Source organism: Lotus japonicus, chromosome 1, assembly GCF_012489685.1.
Source record: "Lotus japonicus ecotype B-129 chromosome 1, LjGifu_v1.2".
In the NCBI taxonomy this organism is placed as follows: Eukaryota; Viridiplantae; Streptophyta; class Magnoliopsida; order Fabales; family Fabaceae; genus Lotus; species Lotus japonicus.
Window position 1 is genome coordinate 34,796,463 of NC_080041.1, and position 20,105 is coordinate 34,816,567.

Sequence of the window (20,105 nt, forward strand, 5' to 3'; positions counted from 1 at the left end):
AGAAGAAAAATGAAGTCCCACTTGAAGAGGGGGGGGGGGGGGGTATTAGAGAATACCAAGTGGAGACTCAATGAAGTCCCACATTGCCTCTGAGACTCGAACTGATAGGAACAGAATAAATATACAAGCACTGGTTTTCGAGAGCCAGTCTCTCCTAATTCTGGAATTCGAGAGTCTAGACCCTCTCCTAAAACATAGAACTTCTGAATTGTCCCAACTATCTTACATCACTCCTATTTATATCCACTCCTATATAATTTCAATTCAAACCATAGCAGTTACCTAACTGCTGTAATCATAAAACTACCCAACTAATAATAATTAAATAATAACTTCCTAACTGCAATCTAACTGCTACTGCTGCTAACTGTTCACGCGCACTGTTCATCCTATCAATACCCTGCACTAAAAGATCCACCTTGTCCTCAAGGTGGGTGGACCTTCCACATAACCTGATTTTTCTGCTCAATCATCAAAACTTTTTTAACCATAATGGACAAAGTTTGTGGTTCAAAAAGTTTGACTTCTGCACCAATGTCTTTCTTCAGGCCATGCACAAAAATGTCCATCGATTGTGCTTCATCGACACCTTTCAACATGCCAGCAAACTTCTCAAATTGCTCCACAAATTCTTCCACCATTCCTTCTAGTTGGAGTTCTAACAAGGAAGCAAAAGGGTTGAGAGTGTGGGAGACCTGAAATCTTTCCAGAATCGCTAACTTGAAATCCTCCCAACCTGAATGTGGATTGCATGCTTCCCACCATTGAAACCATGATAAAGCTTTATCATCCAGAGCCACCATAATCGCATACAACTTCTCCCCTTCTGGAATACCTCGAATTTGGAAGAACCGCTCCAACTTATGAATCCAACCATATGCATCTGCATTTCCATCAAAGAGTGGAATGTCCAATTTCCGCCACTGTGCACAGTTCGTATCATTGGTTGATTCCTCTTGTAGCCTTGGTTGCCTAATTCCTCCATCATGGACTTCCCATTGAGAGCCTTCTGCATAACGCTGCATTAGAGTCGCCATCATAGTCTCGTTGAAAACGTTAGTCGGTTTGTTGACGATCAGACTGCATCAAACCTAGAATTTTCTCCATCGGGTCTTGGCCTACTTCAGATCGACTCTTGACCATGTTAATTTCGTCCAATTTCAATACCACAGCACCTGGATGGTGCTGTGATACCAAATTGATAGGAACAGAATTGTATTACAGAATAAATATACAAGCACTGGTTTTCGAGAGCCAGTCTCTCCTAATTCTGGAATTCCAGAGTCCAGACCCTCTCCTAAAACATAGAACTTCTGAATTATCCCAACTATCTTACATAACTCCTATTTATAACCACTCCTATATAATTTAAATTCAAACCATAGCAGTTACCTAACTGCTGTAATCATAAAACTAACCAACTAATAATAATTAAATAATAACTTCCTAACTGCAATCTAACTGCTACTGCTGCTACTGTTCACGCGCACTGTTCATCCTGTCACGAACAAACGAGTACAAGCCCAGACAAGAAGTAGAAGAAAAATGGAGTCCCACTTGAAGGGGGAGTGTTAGAGAATACCAAGTGGAGACTCAAAGAAGTCCCACATTGGCTAGATTAACTAGTATACAAGTGTATATATAATAAAGAACACACCCGTTGCCTTAAGCCTAAGGTTTTGTGATGGTGTGTGGTTCTAACTTATAATTCTAACACATTGTGCTACAAGCTCTGTCTAAGTGGCTTTAATTTGAGGAAAACCCATTTTCCAACTGAAAAGTGTTGCTCCTTTTGCTTGCGCTCAGCATGATGCTTCATTTTCTCTAGGGACTTTGTTAAATAGTGCTTGAGTTTTTTTAATGCTTCATCTCTGTCCCTAAATCACGATCCACTGCTTCAACTCTAGTTTCTCCCTCCACAAAATGGGAGCTTGCATGTGGGCGGTATGGTTGAATCCTGTGTGAAGAGGGGGAAGGTTTGGGTGGAGGGAAAATCTAATTTTATAGGTTACATTAGCTTTGGTCCCTCTATAATTGAAAAGTTTTGGTTTAAGTTCCTCATCTGACACGTCATATTCCACATGACACGGCAGATGATGTCAGCATGCCATACAAGTGCTCACTGGACAACAAGCATTCTGCCTGAGCTCAGATTCAAGCGAGGACCAAAATCAAACATTTCTCTAATTATAGGGATCAAAATGCATTTTTACTCCGGCGAGTGATTAAAATCAATACTCGCTACATTTTTGGGGACTAAAAAAGTATTTTACCCTTTTCAAAATGATAAAAATACTAATACTGAAATTTTTTAATCTATCAGAAAACACCCTTGAGCTAGACCCTAGTAGACCTGGTAATCAGGTTGTGTGAGTGGCAGTGCAGAAATCAGTGTGCACATTTTTGTTGGTAATTGACATTTCCTTCTTCATAGGAATTACTAAAGTTTATAGCTACTTCTAATCAGCTGGTTTTCTCTTTTTGATACTTTTGCAAAAAGTATGACAAGAGACTTTCATCTCTTTTCATGTTCCTTAGCTTGTTCTGCGATTAATTTTTTTAACTTTGCTGTGATTATCTTTTGTTTTCAGTTGAGGCAATTTCATTAGAGAAATCTGCTGTGTGGGTGACAGACAGCAAATCTTTTGAGACGTGGATTTGTCCTTTGGTGTATTCACTTATTGTCTACTGCAATGATGTGATACTAAGGTATCATTGACCTTCATAACTACTGAAATGTTGACAGTTAAAAAGTGGTTAAAGTCATTAATTGTTGGCAACTAGCTGGCCTTTATCATGCTCTCTCTTTCTCTTTTGCATCTCATTCTCCTAGCACATGTGTACTTCCAGATTATGTCAAGATATGGTGTTGTGTAAAGCTGAAGCTGCTGAGCTTCTTTTGCCAAGTATTTTTGTCAATATCGCCGCAAGGAAGGATCTGGAGATTGATCTTCACAAATTAATCTCTGTGCAGGTTATATTCTAGAGATATAAACTCTGCTCCTCCTCCGTTTATTTATTTTATTTGTTTTTAGAGAGCTGATTACTCAGTCTAAGTATTATATTGAAAATGGCTATCATATAACTCTGACCGTATTGCTACCTCAATTACGGTACTAAGTAAATAAGCTTGTTGTTTAAGCTGCTGAAATATGTTTAATTCCAGAATAAAGTACATTTTGTTTTCTGCAAATAAACATGATGCATTTGTTGTTCACTGTTGCAGTTGAAGGAGCATATATTTACAGAGTCGAATAAGTTGATCAAATCGATTCAAGTGATATTAAATTGCCTTAATGAACTGCGTGTTTGTCATGTCACAGAAAGATCTTCACTTGTGCCATCAAAGCATGAAATATCCAAGGTGAATATAATTCAAATGTCCTAATTTCACTGATTATCCTTTATCCCTTTTGTTTGTCAAGTTTGAAAACAAAGTCTAGTTTTAAATAATGTTTTCTTTTCTTTAGTTATTCTTATAGTGCTCTGGCCTTTTTATTTTTTAATGACCCTAGGATATGCTTCTATTTCTAGTGATTGCACCTTTCAAGAGTATATTCACAGATAAAGCAGACCCTAGTAAATATGCAAAATCTAATAAGACTTTTTAGTCCTTCACCAACCTATAGTTAGACACCAATGTTTGTAATCATTAATGGCTTCTACAACACAATCTTTGAAGTTCTTAAGGCATGTCAGTAAGTTTGGCGATGGGGCAAGTGGCTGGCTTCACTCAACCCAACATTGGGCCCACCTATAGGGACCTGCACCTTACTGACAATGAAAATATTTAAACCCACTCTGTACTGCCCATGTGAATATTTTAACTTAAATTATACCAAATTCAATCACAATATAAAAAATAATACATGATTATCATATAAGCTAAAGAATATGTTCCAGATAAATGTTAACTAAAAGACGTTATCAATAATATTGAGATCTCATGTTGAGTAGAGCTTATATAGGCTATGGAATTTCTCACCTTATGAGCTAGCTCTTGGGGCAGAGTTAGGCCTAGTCCATATTCAAGAGGGTATCAGAGCCTATACATTAGCAGTTGTCATCCTATCACTTTTTTTTTATAGAATGGAGCACAGGATTATTAGAGATAATTAGTATAACTGTTATTTTATATTAAAATAAATATCTGTAGCCTATGTGGCAGCTAGGTTATTTGTAGCCTCTGTGACGGCTAGGGTTAGTTAAGATAAGCTTGCTGTGCAAGCCTTCCAGCCTCCAAGGTCTCTATATAAAGAGAACCTCTCAGCTGTATTTGACACGTTAAATTAATAGAAAATAATTTCGTTCCTTTTCTTTTCACCCTATTAGGGTTTCTAATATGGTATCAGAGCTGGTCTGATCCAAGCCATGACTTCCGCTTCCAAAAAAAAAAAAACGTAAAAAAAAAATCCGAAAAAAAAAGTAAAAAAACAATATATTGAAAAAAAAAGAAGCAAAAATGGCAGTCCCATTTGCGCAAGCCAAGACCTCAGACTCAGACGAAGGAGCACAAGTCCAAGGAACTCCGATGTTCCCGCTAGAGTACTAGCCCAGACAAAGAAAGTCGAAAGGCAGACTCAGACGAAGGAGCACAAGTCCGACGACCACTGATGTTCCCGCTGGAGTGCAAGGCACAGGCAAAAAAAAAAATGGAGTCCCAATTGAGGGGGAGTAATAGAGATAATAAAGTGGTGACTCAAAGAAGTCCCACATTGCCAAGATTAGCAAGTGCACAAGTGCATATATAATAAAGAACACACACACCCATTGCCTTAAGCCTAAGGAGCCTTTTTTGAAACTGAAGATGCAGTTTGTGTTGCCTTAAATAATTTCGTTCCTTTTCTTTTCACCCTATTAGGGTTTCTAATAAGGATTTTGAGTTAGAGCTACTATGCTTAAATTATCTCATAAGATAGTAGGAATTGTAATGAGAAATTGAAGTTCATTGAGAGAGGTATAGAACCATAGGACTTCACTTGCAGCAGCAGCCAGACGTCAGTATCTGCTTTTGTGCTGGATCTCTCTGCAATAATTTGGTTTGGACCTTTCGAACAAGATTTTACCACCCATAATGATAGAGTATAATAGAATATAAGTATACAATACTTGTATAACAAGTTTGTTAGCAAGGGTAGATAGGTAATAGTATACAATACTTGTACTATATATACTGTGACCAACACAGAGTTGTAGTCACCCATTATTCTCATAACTGAATCAGTTACAGTTTCTCTCTCTCTCTCTCTCTCTCTTCTCTCTCTCCCTTTCAGTTTTCTGTTTCTGTTACATAAAAATTGTTGCTCAAAAAAGGGACCACCCATCATCAGGACCAGAGGCCCTTTTTGAGCCAAATGTGTTCAATTTTTTTATTGATTGGCTGAAAAGGGGGAGGAAGCAGGGACAACAATTATAACTGTGGTTTGGTTTTGCAGAATTCAAGACCTTCAAGTTATAGCTCAAAGACAAAAACCCGGTCCACTCCTGCAAAAGCAAGGCATTCTGCAGTTGTTTCAAGTGCCTTGGAAAAGTCACCATCTTCATGGGATAAAGTATCACCTCCCTTTCATTTTTGGCTGCATAAAGTTCATTGTTTATAGAACTTTAACCTTTAGAATGCAATATATTGTTTGTGGTTGAATTGGTCACCATCTATTTTTGCTTTTGTTTCCCAAGGTTTATTGGCTTTCCATTGATTATCTCCTTGTCGCCAAGTCAGCAGTTGTAAGTAGCAGATTGGCTGAATCTCTTTCTCACTCATGTGACCTCTTGTTTTTCAGTTTAATTTCTTATATTTACTTTTTCCTTTCTTGTTTAATTTCCTTTATAAATTATTACATGTATTCCTTGTCCTGTTAGAGTTGTGGATCATATTTTACTTCAATGATGTATGTGGAACATTGGTGTGAAGAGCAATTTAAAACTATGACAACTGGAGGTCCTGATTTCTCCCATAACGAAATAGTACGTTGCACTCATTATTTTTATATCTGTTTTTGTTTTCCTTTTCTCCTTTTTCTTTTTGCCTTAGATTGTATTATTTATTAACTTGAATGAAATATTCTGATTAATTATACTATGATACATAGTACTAAATATATAATATATATATACAAGTGTCGTCCCGTAAGTTTAGGGGTAGCAATTACCCAAAATAAGGAAAGTAGGAAAGAATCTATATATCGTATTTAAGGTTATAAAAAGATATTAACTCCTTATTTACTCTATTTAGGACATATCTCAATACTCCCCCACAAGCTAGAGCATATAAATTGTATGCATTCAGCTTGTCACGTGTTATATTTTATCCACGGACCCGGCTGATCTTTAGATCAAACAGAAGAAATCTTGATAGCACCACAAAGAATCTTCTCTCTAATAAAGTGACGATCAAATTCTATTTGCTTCATTCTTTCATGGAAAATAGGATTTGAAGAAAGGTACAAAGCTGACTGATTGTCACATACTAACTCCACAGGCCCAATCTCACGAAACTTCAATTCTCCAGGAAAGTACTTCAATCACAAGAGCTCACATGTAGTATATCTATAACATGAGCTTCAGTGCTTGATTTAGCAACAACAATTTGCTTCTTACTCTTCCAAGAGATGAGATTTCCACATATAAACACACAATAACCAAAAGCGGATCTCCTATCGCTTTCATCACCTGCCTAATCTTCATCTGAATGTACAATAATACTAGTATGCCCTCTATAAGTATAAACAAGACCTTTTCCAGGTTACCCTTTTATGTATCGAAGAATACGAACCACAATTGGCCAATGACTCTCTCAAGGAGAGTTTAAAAACTTACTGATAACACTAGCAAAGAAGGATATATGAGGCCTGGTCATTGTGAGATAATTCAATTTCCCTACTAACCTATGATCTTTTCCTGGATCAGAATAACACTCCCCCGGTTAGGATGAAGCTTCATATTAGGGTCCATGGGAGTATCCACAGGCTTGCTGTCAAGAAGTCCTATTTCTTCCAAAATATCAAGCGCATACTTTCTTAGCAATGTCAGACTTTGATTGAGCAACCTCAATCCCAATAAAGTAACACAGATCCAAGATCCTTAGTCTGAAAATGTTGAAACTATTGAATGCCATGGTAAATAACAAGGAGACGAGGCATTTGGTGAATGCGTGTGTGTCAACTCAACTACACAGTGAATTCTATTACATATAATAGAATAAAATAACTGTACAATATCATTGTTACCCCTAGTTATAATTAAGAATAATATATTCTACTTATCTACTAGATATGTAACAATAAGCTAACATTCTTATCTACAAGATATCTAACAGAAACAATGCTGAAACTGCGAGTTGGATGTGAAAGTGGGCTGGGCCAACCCGACTCACTTTTTTGTGAGCCAGGAAAAGTACAACCCGTCTCGACCCACCACATGTTGGTGGATTGGCTCACCAAATTTTGGAAATAAATAGAAAGAATTTATTCAATAAGTCATATGTGTTGGACTCACTTATTCAAAAACATTTGTTGGATACCAAGCACTGAATCATACAAACGCTGGATACCATTAGCATAGATGTCTGAGCCTTTTTCCACACATCATAACACGTCTTATAGGGACAAAAGTGAACCATCTGTCTAGGTTCAATCGCCTGATATAATAAAGAACAAACTGATAATCAGCCCTCTCATTGCCGGCAGCGACAGTTGCAGCTGACTGGTGGGTCTTGGTCGTCTGTTGAAAACTGTAAATGAGAAAACTGATTAACATTGATTTGTAAAAGCTACAGATTCAAGAGATTACATCAGTATTTATAGAAGAGCACTTAGCTTGTTGATCAAGCTAACAATCCTAACTGATTCTGTTATGACAGCTGTTATGACAGCTCAGCATAACTAACTATGACAGCTAACACTAACTAACCCTATAACTGACTGCATACACAGTCAGCAAGCTAACTAACAGTAGCTTCTCTTACACGTTACATAGTGTACTCTAATAGACCCCCTCAAACTCAAGGTGGTGAGGAAAGGATTTTCTCAGCCACATGGAGTTTGGAACGAAGAAGCTCAAACCGGGTTGGAGAAAGAGCCTTGGTAAAAATATCTGCAAGCTGGTATTCAGAAGGAATATGGTGAACAAAGAGAGAGCCATTCAGCACCTTTTCCCTGACAAAAAAGATATCAAGCTCCATATGCTTTGTTCTGGTGTGCAGAACAGGGTTGTGTGTTAAAGCCACAGCCCCCATGTTGTCACAGAAAACTCTAGGAGAAGAAAAGGGGACCTTGAGCTCTTGCAACAAAGATTGTATCCAAAGTAACTCAGCAGAAGTATTGGCAAGGCTCCTGTATTCAGCCTCAGTACTGGACCTAGCAACTAAGGTTTGCTTTTTGGAACTCCAAGACACCAAGTTAGGACCAAAAAACACACAAGATCCTGAGGTGGACCTTCTGTCATCAGGGTCAGAACCCCAATCAGCATCACAAAATGCAACAAGAGGAACTGTAGAGGACAAGGAACAAGGATTGAGGTGAAGACCATGATGAATAGTACCCTTAAGATACCTTAAAATACGTTTGACAGCCTTCCAATGATCTTCTAAGGGCTGGCTAAGAAACTGGCAAACTTTATTCACAGCAAAACTGATTTCTGGCCTTGTGAGAGTAGCATACTGCAGGGCACCAACAATGGACCTGTACAAGGTTGGATCTGCAAAATAATCAGACCCATACTTGCTCAACTTGGCACCACCAATCATAGGAGTAGAAATACCCTTTGCTTCCCCCATTTCAGCTCTTTCAAGTAAATCATGTATGTACTTGGTTTGAGTTAAAAGCAAGGACCTATCTTTCAAGTGATGAACCTGAACTCCAAGAAAATAATCAAGCTGACCCAGTTGCTTCAGAGAAAATTCAGAGTCAAGATTCTGCACTACTTGCTGTACCAAAGGCAGAGAATTGCCAGTAATGATGATATCATCCACATAAACAAGAATGTATATGACTGAACCTTTTATGTAAAAAGTAAACAAGGATGGATCACACTTGCTAGGTGTGAACCCATACTTAACTAAGGCTGACTTTAACCTTTCAAACCATGCTCTAGGGGCCTGTTTGAGGCCATAGAGAGCTTTGTGTAGCTTGCACACAAGTGTAGTATCTGAATTCTGAAAACCAGTAGGTTGAGTCATATAAACCTCCTCTTGGAGAGCTCCATTAAGAAAGGCATTATTCACATCTAATTGGTGAATATGCCACTGCTTGGTGATGGCCAAAGTGAGAATAAGTCTGATTGTAATAGGTTTGACCACTGGTGAAAATGTTTCTGAATAGTCAAAGCCTTTAACTTGATGATATCCTTTGGCAACAAGCCTAGCTTTATACCTATTAATGGTTCCATCTGCATTCTCTTTAATTCTAAATACCCATTTGCATCCAATAGGCTTCCTATCCTTAGGAAGAGGGACCAAAGTCCAGGTACCATTAGCCATCAAAGCATCATATTCTGCCTGCATTGCAGTTTGCCATTTGGGATCCTTAAGAGCCTGTTTGGTAGTTGTTGGTTCTGCCTGAGTAAGAAGCAAGGTGGGGAACAATCTAGGCATGACAATGCCAGACTTGGCCCTTGTCTGCATAGGGTGAACATTCCCAACTGGTTGAGGAACAGAACCAGCAGAAGAAGATGTAGATGACTGATGTCCTTGGGCTGCTGAACCAGAAGAAGCTGAGGGCAAGGGAGAATGCATGGGCTGTTGCTGGACAGAAGAAACACTGTCTGCATTGTGCTCAGGAGAAGGTGCAGAAATAGCAGCAGCAGTATTAGGTTGCTGAATGTGTGCAGCAGCAGGTATGAGAGAAATAACAGAAGACAATCCTTGTCCAGAAGTTGCACTCTCATTAGGATTAAACAGTGCATGATAGGGGTATGTAAACTCATCAAAAATGACATCCTTGGAGATGTATATCTTGCCTTCATTGTCCATGCACTTGTAACCCTGATGTGTAGAAGAGTATCCAATAAACACACAAAGCTTGGATCTCAAAGACAACTTGGAGTGAGTATAAGGTCTGAGATGTGGATAACAAGCACAGCCAAAGACCTTGAGAAGCTTATAATCAGGTTGCACCTTGAAGAGCTTAAAGTAAGGACTAACATTGCCCAAAACTGAGGTAGGCAATCTGTTGATGAGAAACACAGCTGCAAGGAAAGCATGATCCCAAAACTGATATGGCAAATGAGCATGTGCTAGCAAGGAAAGACCTGTTTCAATTATATGGCGATGCTTGCGCTCTACACTACCATTTTGATGATGTGTGTAGGGACAAGTAAGCCTATGAACAATCCCTAACTTAGTGAAATAGGGTGTTAAAGGCTTAAATTCTGTTCCATTATCAGTTTGAACTGATTTAAGTTTTAAACTGAATTTTAACTCAACCATGGCTTGAAACTGAAGGAAAACAGAACATGTATCAGACTTCTTCTTAATGGGAAAAATCCAAGTAAAGCGAGAATAGGCATCAACACAAGTAAGAAAGTATGAAAATCCACAAGAGGACTCAATGGAAGCTGGTCCCCATAAATCAGCAAACACAAGTTCCAAAGGAGAATGATAAACAGTACTAGAAGAATGAGAAGGTAGTCTATGTGATTTAGAGAGACAACAAGCTGAACAAACTGTAAATTTTGCTTTATTAGGTACTGGAATATTACAACTATTGAGAGCTGAATGCAAAGCCTCATGATGAGGATGTCCTAGTCTAGAGTGCCATAAACCATAAGAGGTTGGGCATACAATAGTAGATGATTTATTACTAGAACTAGGAATAGTAGAACTAGGGAAAACAGCTGACAAGGCAGAAACTGAATCTGAAACAGCAACTGGAGGCAAGGAACTTGGAACTTGAACAGAAGATCTCTTGGAAAGAGAAGGAGTGTGCATGCCTTCAAAGACATACAAGCCATCTGGACCAACATGACCTTTAAGAAGAACCCTAGAGGTGACCTGACATTTCACAACACAAAAAGAGGAGTGAAACTCAAAGTAAACATTATTATCTCTTGCAAATTTACTCACACTAACCAGATTTTTGGTTATATCAGGAACTAAAAGCAGATTTTTGAGAGTGAGTGTGGTGTTAGTATGATAGGGAGAGGGAAAGGAAGCAGATCCTATAGAGAGGATTGGCAAACCTTGTCCATTCCCCATGAAGATGTGATCATTACCAGCAAGAGAAACACTATCTGAGACAACTGATGCATCATTAGTCACATGGTGAGTTGCACCAGAATCAGGGAACCAAGTGCTCAGATTTGCTGAGGCAGAAGAGCCTCCTGCTTGTGATGAACCTGTGATCATAGCTTGAGGTGGTCTTGCATTGTAATTTCCAGGTCTGTGCCCTACACTTGTGAACTGAGAAGAGGATGAATTATTCCAAGGTGTACCAGCAAAAGGATGAAAACCAAACTGCTGAGGGCCAAAAGGAAATCCTGGAAAAGAGGAACCAGGTCCAGAGTATTGTTGTTGTCCAAACTGAGTTGGATTTCCAAACTGAGGAGAACCACAGTAAGGAGAGAAACCAAACTGAGGCATAGGAACCATAGGGAAATTAGGAAATTGCATTCCATAGCCTGAGTTCATGCCAGACATGCCAATAGAAGGAGTAGAAGATGCACGATGATAGCAGATACTGGCATCATGACCATACTTCTTGCAGATCTGACATTGCACACTGCGATTGTTGCCTCTGCCTCCGCCACGTCCATTATAACCACCACGACCACGCGAATCAGAGAAACCACTGCGCTCATCACCGCGCTCATCAAAGGAGCGCTCCTCATAGGAAGAATCGACGGAACTGGAAGCATAATTTGCCTCAGAAGGCACCGGCGACGGCGCCGACGATGGAGGTTGCGTCGCTGGCGGCAGCGAAGCCTGCGTCAGCAGCGCCGATGGAGGATTCGCAGTAACCTGACGAGATCGAGCGCGATCTAGCCGCGCTTCATGCGCGATAATCATTGCTTCGATCTGCGAGATTGAACTCGGTGTTTCACGATTATAGACAATCGTTTGGAGATGACTGTAATCCTCTGGCAAACCATCAAAAATTGCTTCCAATTGTTCACGATAGGAGATTGGATCTCCAATAGTGATCAACGCATTAACAATCGACTTGATACGTTTGAGATACTCGGAACACGACTTCGATCCCTTGGAGATGGATCGAATTTCAGATCGCAATTGCGTTGACTGTGCGAGAGAGTGTGCTTGGAAGAAATCGAGCACTGCCTCCCACACTTGCCACGACTGAGAACAGTTCACCACCGTAGGAAGCACCGATGGCGAAAGAGACGAGAGTAACCACGTGAACAGAGCAGAGTCTTGCTGCTCCCAGATTTGATATGCAGGATTCTCCACTGCATTCACACGATCTTCTTCACTGAGAAATCGTGGTGGAATCTCAGGACGAGCAAGATAACTCTGCAATCGATGCGTACGAACGATCCCTTCCACATGCTGCTTCCATGAAAGAAAATTCGTATCATCAAGCTTCAGTGAAAGCTTGTGAACAAGAGTTGAGGAACTCAACTGTGGTTGAGCCACTGCAACTGGAACGGGAATCGGAATCTCAGGAGCTTCTTCAGCCATGGTGAAGAAAATGAAGAAGAAAAATTTGAGAAGAGAGACCTCAAGGATCATACCCTGCTCTTGATACCATGTTGAAAACTGTAAATGAGAAAACTGATTAACATTGATTTGTAAAAGCTACAGATTCAAGAGATTACATCAGTATTTATAGAAGAGCACTTAGCTTGTTGATCAAGCTAACAATCCTAACTGATTCTGTTATGACAGCTGTTATGACAGCTCAGCATAACTAACTATGACAGCTAACACTAACTAACCCTATAACTGACTGCATACACAGTCAGCAAGCTAACTAACAGTAGCTTCTCTTACACGTTACATAGTGTACTCTAATATCGTCGGAAGAAGGCGATCCCAATGGTGGTCGTTATGAGGATTTTCTCACCGTAGAATTCGAGAGCTGTCAAAGAAGATATAAGTCTCCATACTTTATTGCAGCAGGTGGAGGTTCCGGTTGCCGTCATACTGGTAGCGCTTTAACGGTGAGGGAGAGGAGAATATGGCGCTTGAAGTGGCGAATTATGATGGCAGTCAGCAGTGTCTGCGGTGACCGATGGTGGTTGCTTCCGGAAAACTGACGGTTTGGTCTCCGACGGCTGAAACCCTAAACTGAATACTAGGAATATAGGAAACTAGAGGTAATATTGAATCAAAATGCTCTGGTACCAACTTGAATGTAATATTCTTATTAATTATACTATGAAACAGAGTATTATATATATGCAAGAGTAGTCCCGTAAGCTTAGGGATAGCAATCCCCTAAAATATGGAAAGAAGGAAAGAATCTATCTATCCTAATTAAGTTAATAAAGATGCAATATACAAAATATAAGAATTTAAGTTAGAACCACTTTCGCCACAAAACTTTAAGGAACTTATGGCAATGCATGAGTGGGTCATTTAACTTATATACTATTGTACACTTGCTTATTTATACAATGTGGGGCTTCTTTTAGTCACACTTGTTATTCTAATAGCCCTTTAAGGGGGACTGCATTTTTTTCCTTCTTACTTGGGCTTGTACTCATTTGTTTGAGTCCTAGAGGCCTTAAGGCATGCTATGCCTGAGCTTGTACTCAAATGGAACCCCAAGGCCGTTGGACTTGTGCTCCTTCATTTGAGTCTCAGATGCATTACGAAGACTTGCTCAAATGGAACCCTAGTGGCCGTTCGACTTGTGCTCCTTCATCTGAGTCTCAGAGGCCTTACGACCTGCTTTATGTCTGGGCGTACTCAATGGGAACTTCTGAGGTCACTGGACTTGTGCTCCTTCATCTCAGAGGCCTTACGACTTGTTTTTTTGTCTGGGCTTGTCCCAAAGCTGAACCTCAGAGGTTGTTGGACTATTGCTCCTTCATCTTTAACTTGAGTCTCAGAGGCCTCTATAACTTGCTTCTTTGTTTTCTCTCGAGTTGTTGTTTTTCGCTGATTACTTTTTGTAGTTTTTTTTTGGGATCATAACCCTTAGACATTTTCAGCTCTGGTACCATATTAGAGTTTTAGTTAGATCTACTTTCACCACCAAGCCGTAAGGAACTTAAGGCAATGGGTAAGTGGGTCCCTTAACTTATATACTATTGTACACTTGTTTATTTATCCAATGTGAGACTTCTTTTAGTCACACTTGTTACTGTAATACTATTTAATTAATACCTATCTTAACATATTACACTATTTTAAGTCATTTAGTTTTTTTTACCAATATACTGGACCCTTGGCATATATTTAAATTTATAAACTGTTAGTGAACATTGCCTTGATTCACATACCTGCCTGTAACTAATTTGCATCTTCTCTCTTTGTTGGCTTCCCTCATATCAGTTGCCTGATCATATTGAAATACTAGTTTCGGCAGTCACTAGAATCAATGAACCTGATAGCTTATACGGAATCCTTCAGTCTCATAAGGTTAGTGAGAATGATCTTTCCTTGTAGTTTTTTTATCTCATTACTGAGTAATCGAGTAATATGTTTCCAAGAAGTAAATTAGCCTTAAAAGCTTGCCTTTAGACTAAGGATGAAACTTTCTATCTTTAATGTAAAACCTTTAAGGAATTTGTGCACACTGATTAGTAATTACTGTAGGAAACTTCCCATGAAAGAAGAGTTTTGCTTGCCTCTTTGTGCATTTATGCTGGTTTATTAGTTTACTGCTATATGTGTTGGTTCTTTGCCTTCCTCACATTTTCGTTTTTTATGGGTGATGTAAATAATAGTTGACTTCTCAAATCACCATGCTTGAGCATGAAGGAAACTGGGGAAAGGCTCTCGAGTTTTATGACTTGCAAGTGCAATCAGGTGTCTCATTACGGAAGGTTGACAGTTCGAGAAGTTTGTCATTGGAGCAAACTAGACCACTGAATTCTACATCTTTCACCTCAGAGGTAGATTGGGTAAGACAGAGTAGACCTTACAAAGGGCTGATAAGATCATTGCAGCAGATTGGCTGCACACATGCGCTCGATATGTATTGTGAAGGGTTGACATCAAACAATAAAGAGCTTCGGCATGATAGAGAGTTTGCTGAATTGCAATATGAGTCTGCCTGGCGTGCTGGGAACTGGGATTTTTCTTTACCATGCGCAGGGGCTAGTTTTCCTTCAACTCAAAATATCAAATATCTCAATTTCAATGAAAATTTGCACAGGTAATATGGTCAGCGTTTTAATATGATTACTTTTTGTTCAACTATGTGAGGCTGTACTGTATTGTATACAATAAGGATTTTGTTGAAAATCTCCAACTGAATTTCATTGATTTGAAAAACTAATGAATACAAGAGAGGTTACAGTATTTATATTGAGAGACTTGTTAGCTTGCAGAGGAAGCTAACTCTAACTAACTTTGACAGCTAAGCATGTAACTAACTCTCTAACAAACCTGCCAGCTAGGCACTATTAGAGTAATATAGTTACTGCTATGTTAGTGTTACTGTTTAGTGTTATTAGGTAAATGCTGACTGCTATGTTAGTGTTACTGTTTAGTGTTATTAGGTAAATGCTGACTGTGTTCTGTTCAGTTAGTTATGCCTAGCTGGCAGGTTTGTTAGAGAGTTAGTTACATGCTTAGCTGTCAAAGCTTAGCTGTCAAGGTTAGTTAGAGTTAGCTTCTTCTGCAAGCTAACAAATCTCATAGTATAAATACTGTAATCTCTCTTGTATTCATCATCTTTTCAATCAATGAAATTCAGTTGAAGATTTTCAACATGGTATCAAGAGCTGAGTACGATCCTTGAAGATCTCTCTCTCTAGATTTTCGTTTTTCTTCTTTCTTCTTCAATCACCATGGCTGATGAAGGTCATGCACAAGGAACTGCAGTTCCTGTTCCAGTTGCGGTTCTTCAACCACAATTGGCCTCTTCTTCTCTGGTTCACAAGCTTGTTCTGAAGCTTGATGATTCCAATTTTCTCTCATGGAAGCAGCACGTTGAAGGCATCGTTAGAACTCATCGATTGCAGAATTTTCTTGTTCATCCTGATATTCCTCCTCGATTTCTCAGTGAGGAGGATCGCGTGAATGCAGTAGAGAATCCTGCATATCAGGTATGGGATCAACAGGATTCTGCTTTGTTCACCTGGCTTCTCTCGTCTCTGTCTTCATCAGTGCTTCCAACTGTTGTCAACTGCACTCAGTCCTGGCAGATCTGGGAAGCTGTGCTTGATTTCTTTCAAGCACAATCGCTTGCACAATCGACGCAGTTGCGATCGGAATTGAGATCCATAACCAAGGGATCAAAGACTGCGTCTGAGTTCCTCAAGCGAATCAAGGCCATCGTCAATGCTCTGATCTCGATCGGAGATCCTGTATCGTTTCGCGAGCACCTTGAAGCGATTTTTGATGGTCTTCCCGATGAATATAGTCATCTCATGACTATCATCTACAGTCGCGAGTTCCCTTGCACGATCTCGCAAGCTGAAGCTATGGTTATCGCGCATGAAGCGCGTCTTGAGCGTTCTCGCACGCGTCAGTTGAGTGCGAATCCTCCGTCAGCGCTCCTTTCTCAAGCTGCGCCACCGGCGACGCAACCTGCACCGGCGTCGTCGTCTTCTTCATCAACGTCGTCGCCGGCGACCTCTGAGGCTAACTATGCTTCAGGTTCCTCTGAAAACACCTACGATGATCGTTCCTATGATAATCGCGGCAGTTATGGTGGTTCTCGTGGTGGTTATGGTGGTCGCAATGGCAGTAACAACTCTCGCGGTGGAAGAGGAGGAAATCGAAGTGTTCAATGCCAGATTTGCAAGAAGTATGGGCATGATGCTAGTGTTTGCTATCATCGCGGTTCATCATCTGGTTCTACTGGTTCTACTGGCATGTTTGGCATGCAGCCAACTGGTTTTGGTATGCCACTACCTATGCATTCTCAGATGATGCCTCAGTTTGGATTCTCTCCCTTTTGTGGTGTTCCACAGTTTGGTGTACCTTCTCAGTTTGGTACATCACAGTATGGAGGCTTTCCAAACATGTTTGGTCAATTTCCTCAAGGTTTAGGCATGGGAAATTTTGCTCAGCAGTTTGGTTTCCAACCATCTGGAGGTTCACAGTGGAACTCTTCTCAGTTTTCTGGTGGATCAAGACCTGGAAATCCTCCAGTTAGAGCTCCACAGGCTATGCTTACTGGACCTACTTCATCTACTACTGGTTCTCACACTCCTGCTGCAGCGAATCTTAGCTCATGGTTTCCAGATTCTGGAGCTACACATCATGTTACCAATGATGCCTCAGTTGTTTCTGACAGTGTTTCCCTAAATGGTAATGATCATATCTACATGGGAAATGGACAAGGTTTGCCTATTATTTCTGTTGGACATGCCTCTTTTCCATCTCCTTATCATAAACACACCACACTCACTATGAATAATTTGCTTCTAGTTCCTAACATCACAAAGAACTTAGTTAGTGTAAGCAAGTTTGCTCGAGATAATCATGTCTTTTTTGAGTTTCACTCATCCTACTGTGTTGTCAAATGTCAGGAAACTTCTAGGGTTTTGCTCAAAGGAACTGTTGGTCCTGATGGTTTATACAATTTTGAAGGGATGCATGTTCCAACCCTTCCTCCAGCTTCATCTGTTTCATCTACATCTGTTTCACCAGTAGCTGCTCCATCTGTCTTCTCTGTTTCAGTTCCTTTGTCAAATGTATCTAGTGCTAGTTCATCTTCAAGTGTACCTAGTGCTAGTTCATTTTCTCTTGTGTCTTCTGTTAATAATGTAGATCCTACTGCCTATGATTTGTGGCATTGTAGGCTAGGTCATCCTCATCATGAGGCTTTACATTCTGCTTTGTCCAAATGTAATATATCCTTGTCTAATAAAGCAAAATTTTCTAAATGTTCAGCTTGTTGTGTAGCAAAGTCTCACAAGTTACCCTCTTCCTCTTCTACTACTGTTTATGCTACACCTTTAGAGCTTGTTTTTGCTGACTTATGGGGCCCTTCCTCCATTGAGTCTTCTTGTGGTTACTCTTACTTTTTAACTTGTGTTGATGCTTACTCTCGTTTCACATGGATTTATCCACTTAGGCACAAATCTGAAACTTCCTCTGTTTTTCTTCAGTTCCAAGCTATGGTAGAGTTAAGATTTAATCTGAAAATTAAGGCTGTCCAAACAGATAATGGCACTGAATTTAAACCTTTACAATCTCATTTTGCTAAGCTTGGCATAGTGCATAGATTGACTTGCCCCTACACACACCATCAAAATGGTAGTGTTGAAAGGAAGCATCGCCATATCATAGAAACTGGCCTTTCATTACTTGCCTTTGCTAAAATGCCTTCTCAATATTGGGATCATGCATTCCTGGCTGCAGTTTTTCTTATTAATCGTCTTCCTACTACTGTTTTGGCCAATGAGAGTCCTTATTTCAAGTTGTTCAAGACTCTTCCTGATTACAAGATACTTAGGGTGTTTGGTTGTGCTTGTTACCCTCACTTAAGGCCTTATACACACTCTAAGCTGTCACTCAGGTCCAAGGAATGTGTGTTTGTTGGTTACTCATCATCTCATCAAGGGTACAAATGCATGGATGGTGATGGTAGGATTTTTGTGTCAAGGGATGTTATTTTTGATGAAGTTAAATTCCCCTATCCTACCCTGTTTTCCTCTGCTGGGTCTGATTCATCTGCACATGGAATCACTTCAGAAATTCCTGTTTTAGCTTCTCAAGTTCCTGTTCAGCACCAGCAGCCCTTTCAAGGTCAAGACTCGGTTGCAGCCTCTTCTTCTGGGAATTCTTCTCAGGCTGAAGCTTCTGTTCAGCAACAATCTCCACCTACACCAGCAGCTACTGCCACTGAAGTAGCTTCAACTGGTTCTTCGTCTTCTGCTCCTCTTCCTCAGCCAGTGGGAAATACTCACCCTATGCAGACAAGAGCAAAATCTGGCATAGTCATGCCCAGATTATTTCCAACTTTACTGCTTACTCAAGCTGAACCAGCTACCACCAAGCAAGCACTCAAAGATCCTAAGTGGTTAGCTGCAATGAAGGCTGAATATGATGCATTGCTTGCTAACAATACATGGACATTGGTTCCACTTCCCAGGGATAGGAAGCCAATTGGTTGTAAATGGGTTTTTAGGGTGAAGGAAAATGCAGATGGCACCATCAATAGGTATAAGGCCAGACTTGTGGCCAAAGGTTACCATCAAGTCAAGGGGTTTGATTATTCAGAAACCTTTTCCCCTGTGGTGAAGCCTATAACTATTAGGCTCATTCTTTCCCTGGCCATTACTAAGAGGTGGCATATTCATCAACTTGATGTGAATAATGCCTTTTTAAATGGAGCTCTTCAAGAGGAGGTATACATGCAGCAACCAAGTGGATTTCAGCATGAAGACAAATCTCTTGTTTGCAGACTTAACAAAGCTCTTTATGGCCTTAAACAGGCCCCAAGAGCTTGGTTTGACAGATTGAAGTCAGCCCTTGTGAAGTATGGTTTTAAACCAAGTAGATGTGATCCATCTCTCTTCACTTTCTACACTCCAACTTGCTGCATCTACATACTAGTCTATGTAGATGATATTATCATTACAGGCAATTCCTTGCCTCTGGTTCAGAAAGTAGTGCAGAACCTCAACTCTGAATTTTCCTTGAAGCAATTAGGCCAACTTGACTACTTTCTTGGTGTTCAGGTGCATCATCTTCAGGACAGGTCCTTGCTTTTGACACAAACTAAATATATAACTGACCTTCTTGAAAGGGCAGAAATGGGAGAGGCCAAGGGGATCTCTACTCCCATGGTTAGTGGAGCAAAACTCAGCAAATATGGAGCAGATTACTTTGCTAACCCAACTCTCTATAGATCAATAGTTGGTGCTCTCCAATATGCAACTTTAACAAGACCTGAGATCAGCTTTGCAGTTAACAAGGTCTGTCAGTTTCTAAGTCAGCCTCTAGAAGAGCATTGGAAGGCTGTTAAAAGAATCCTAAGATACCTTAAGGGTACTCTCTTTCATGGCCTGCACCTCAAGCCTTG

At 40.0% G+C, this 20,105-nt stretch overlaps 1 protein-coding gene across 1 annotated transcript in view; it reads left to right on the top strand.

The window, feature by feature from the left end:
- The window catches only part of LOC130734518 (serine/threonine-protein kinase ATM), a 92,598-nt gene that overhangs the window by 49,522 nt on the left and 22,971 nt on the right, over nucleotides 1-20,105 (top strand). The window contains exons 43-50 of the mRNA XM_057586965.1: nucleotides 2,592-2,709; nucleotides 2,851-2,974; nucleotides 3,227-3,364; nucleotides 5,436-5,552; nucleotides 5,677-5,724; nucleotides 5,860-5,964; nucleotides 14,453-14,539; nucleotides 14,848-15,278. Coding sequence (XP_057442948.1) covers nucleotides 2,592-2,709; nucleotides 2,851-2,974; nucleotides 3,227-3,364; nucleotides 5,436-5,552; nucleotides 5,677-5,724; nucleotides 5,860-5,964; nucleotides 14,453-14,539; nucleotides 14,848-15,278 — 1,168 coding nt within the window. The remainder of the gene's footprint in view (nucleotides 1-2,591; nucleotides 2,710-2,850; nucleotides 2,975-3,226; nucleotides 3,365-5,435; nucleotides 5,553-5,676; nucleotides 5,725-5,859; nucleotides 5,965-14,452; nucleotides 14,540-14,847; nucleotides 15,279-20,105) is intronic.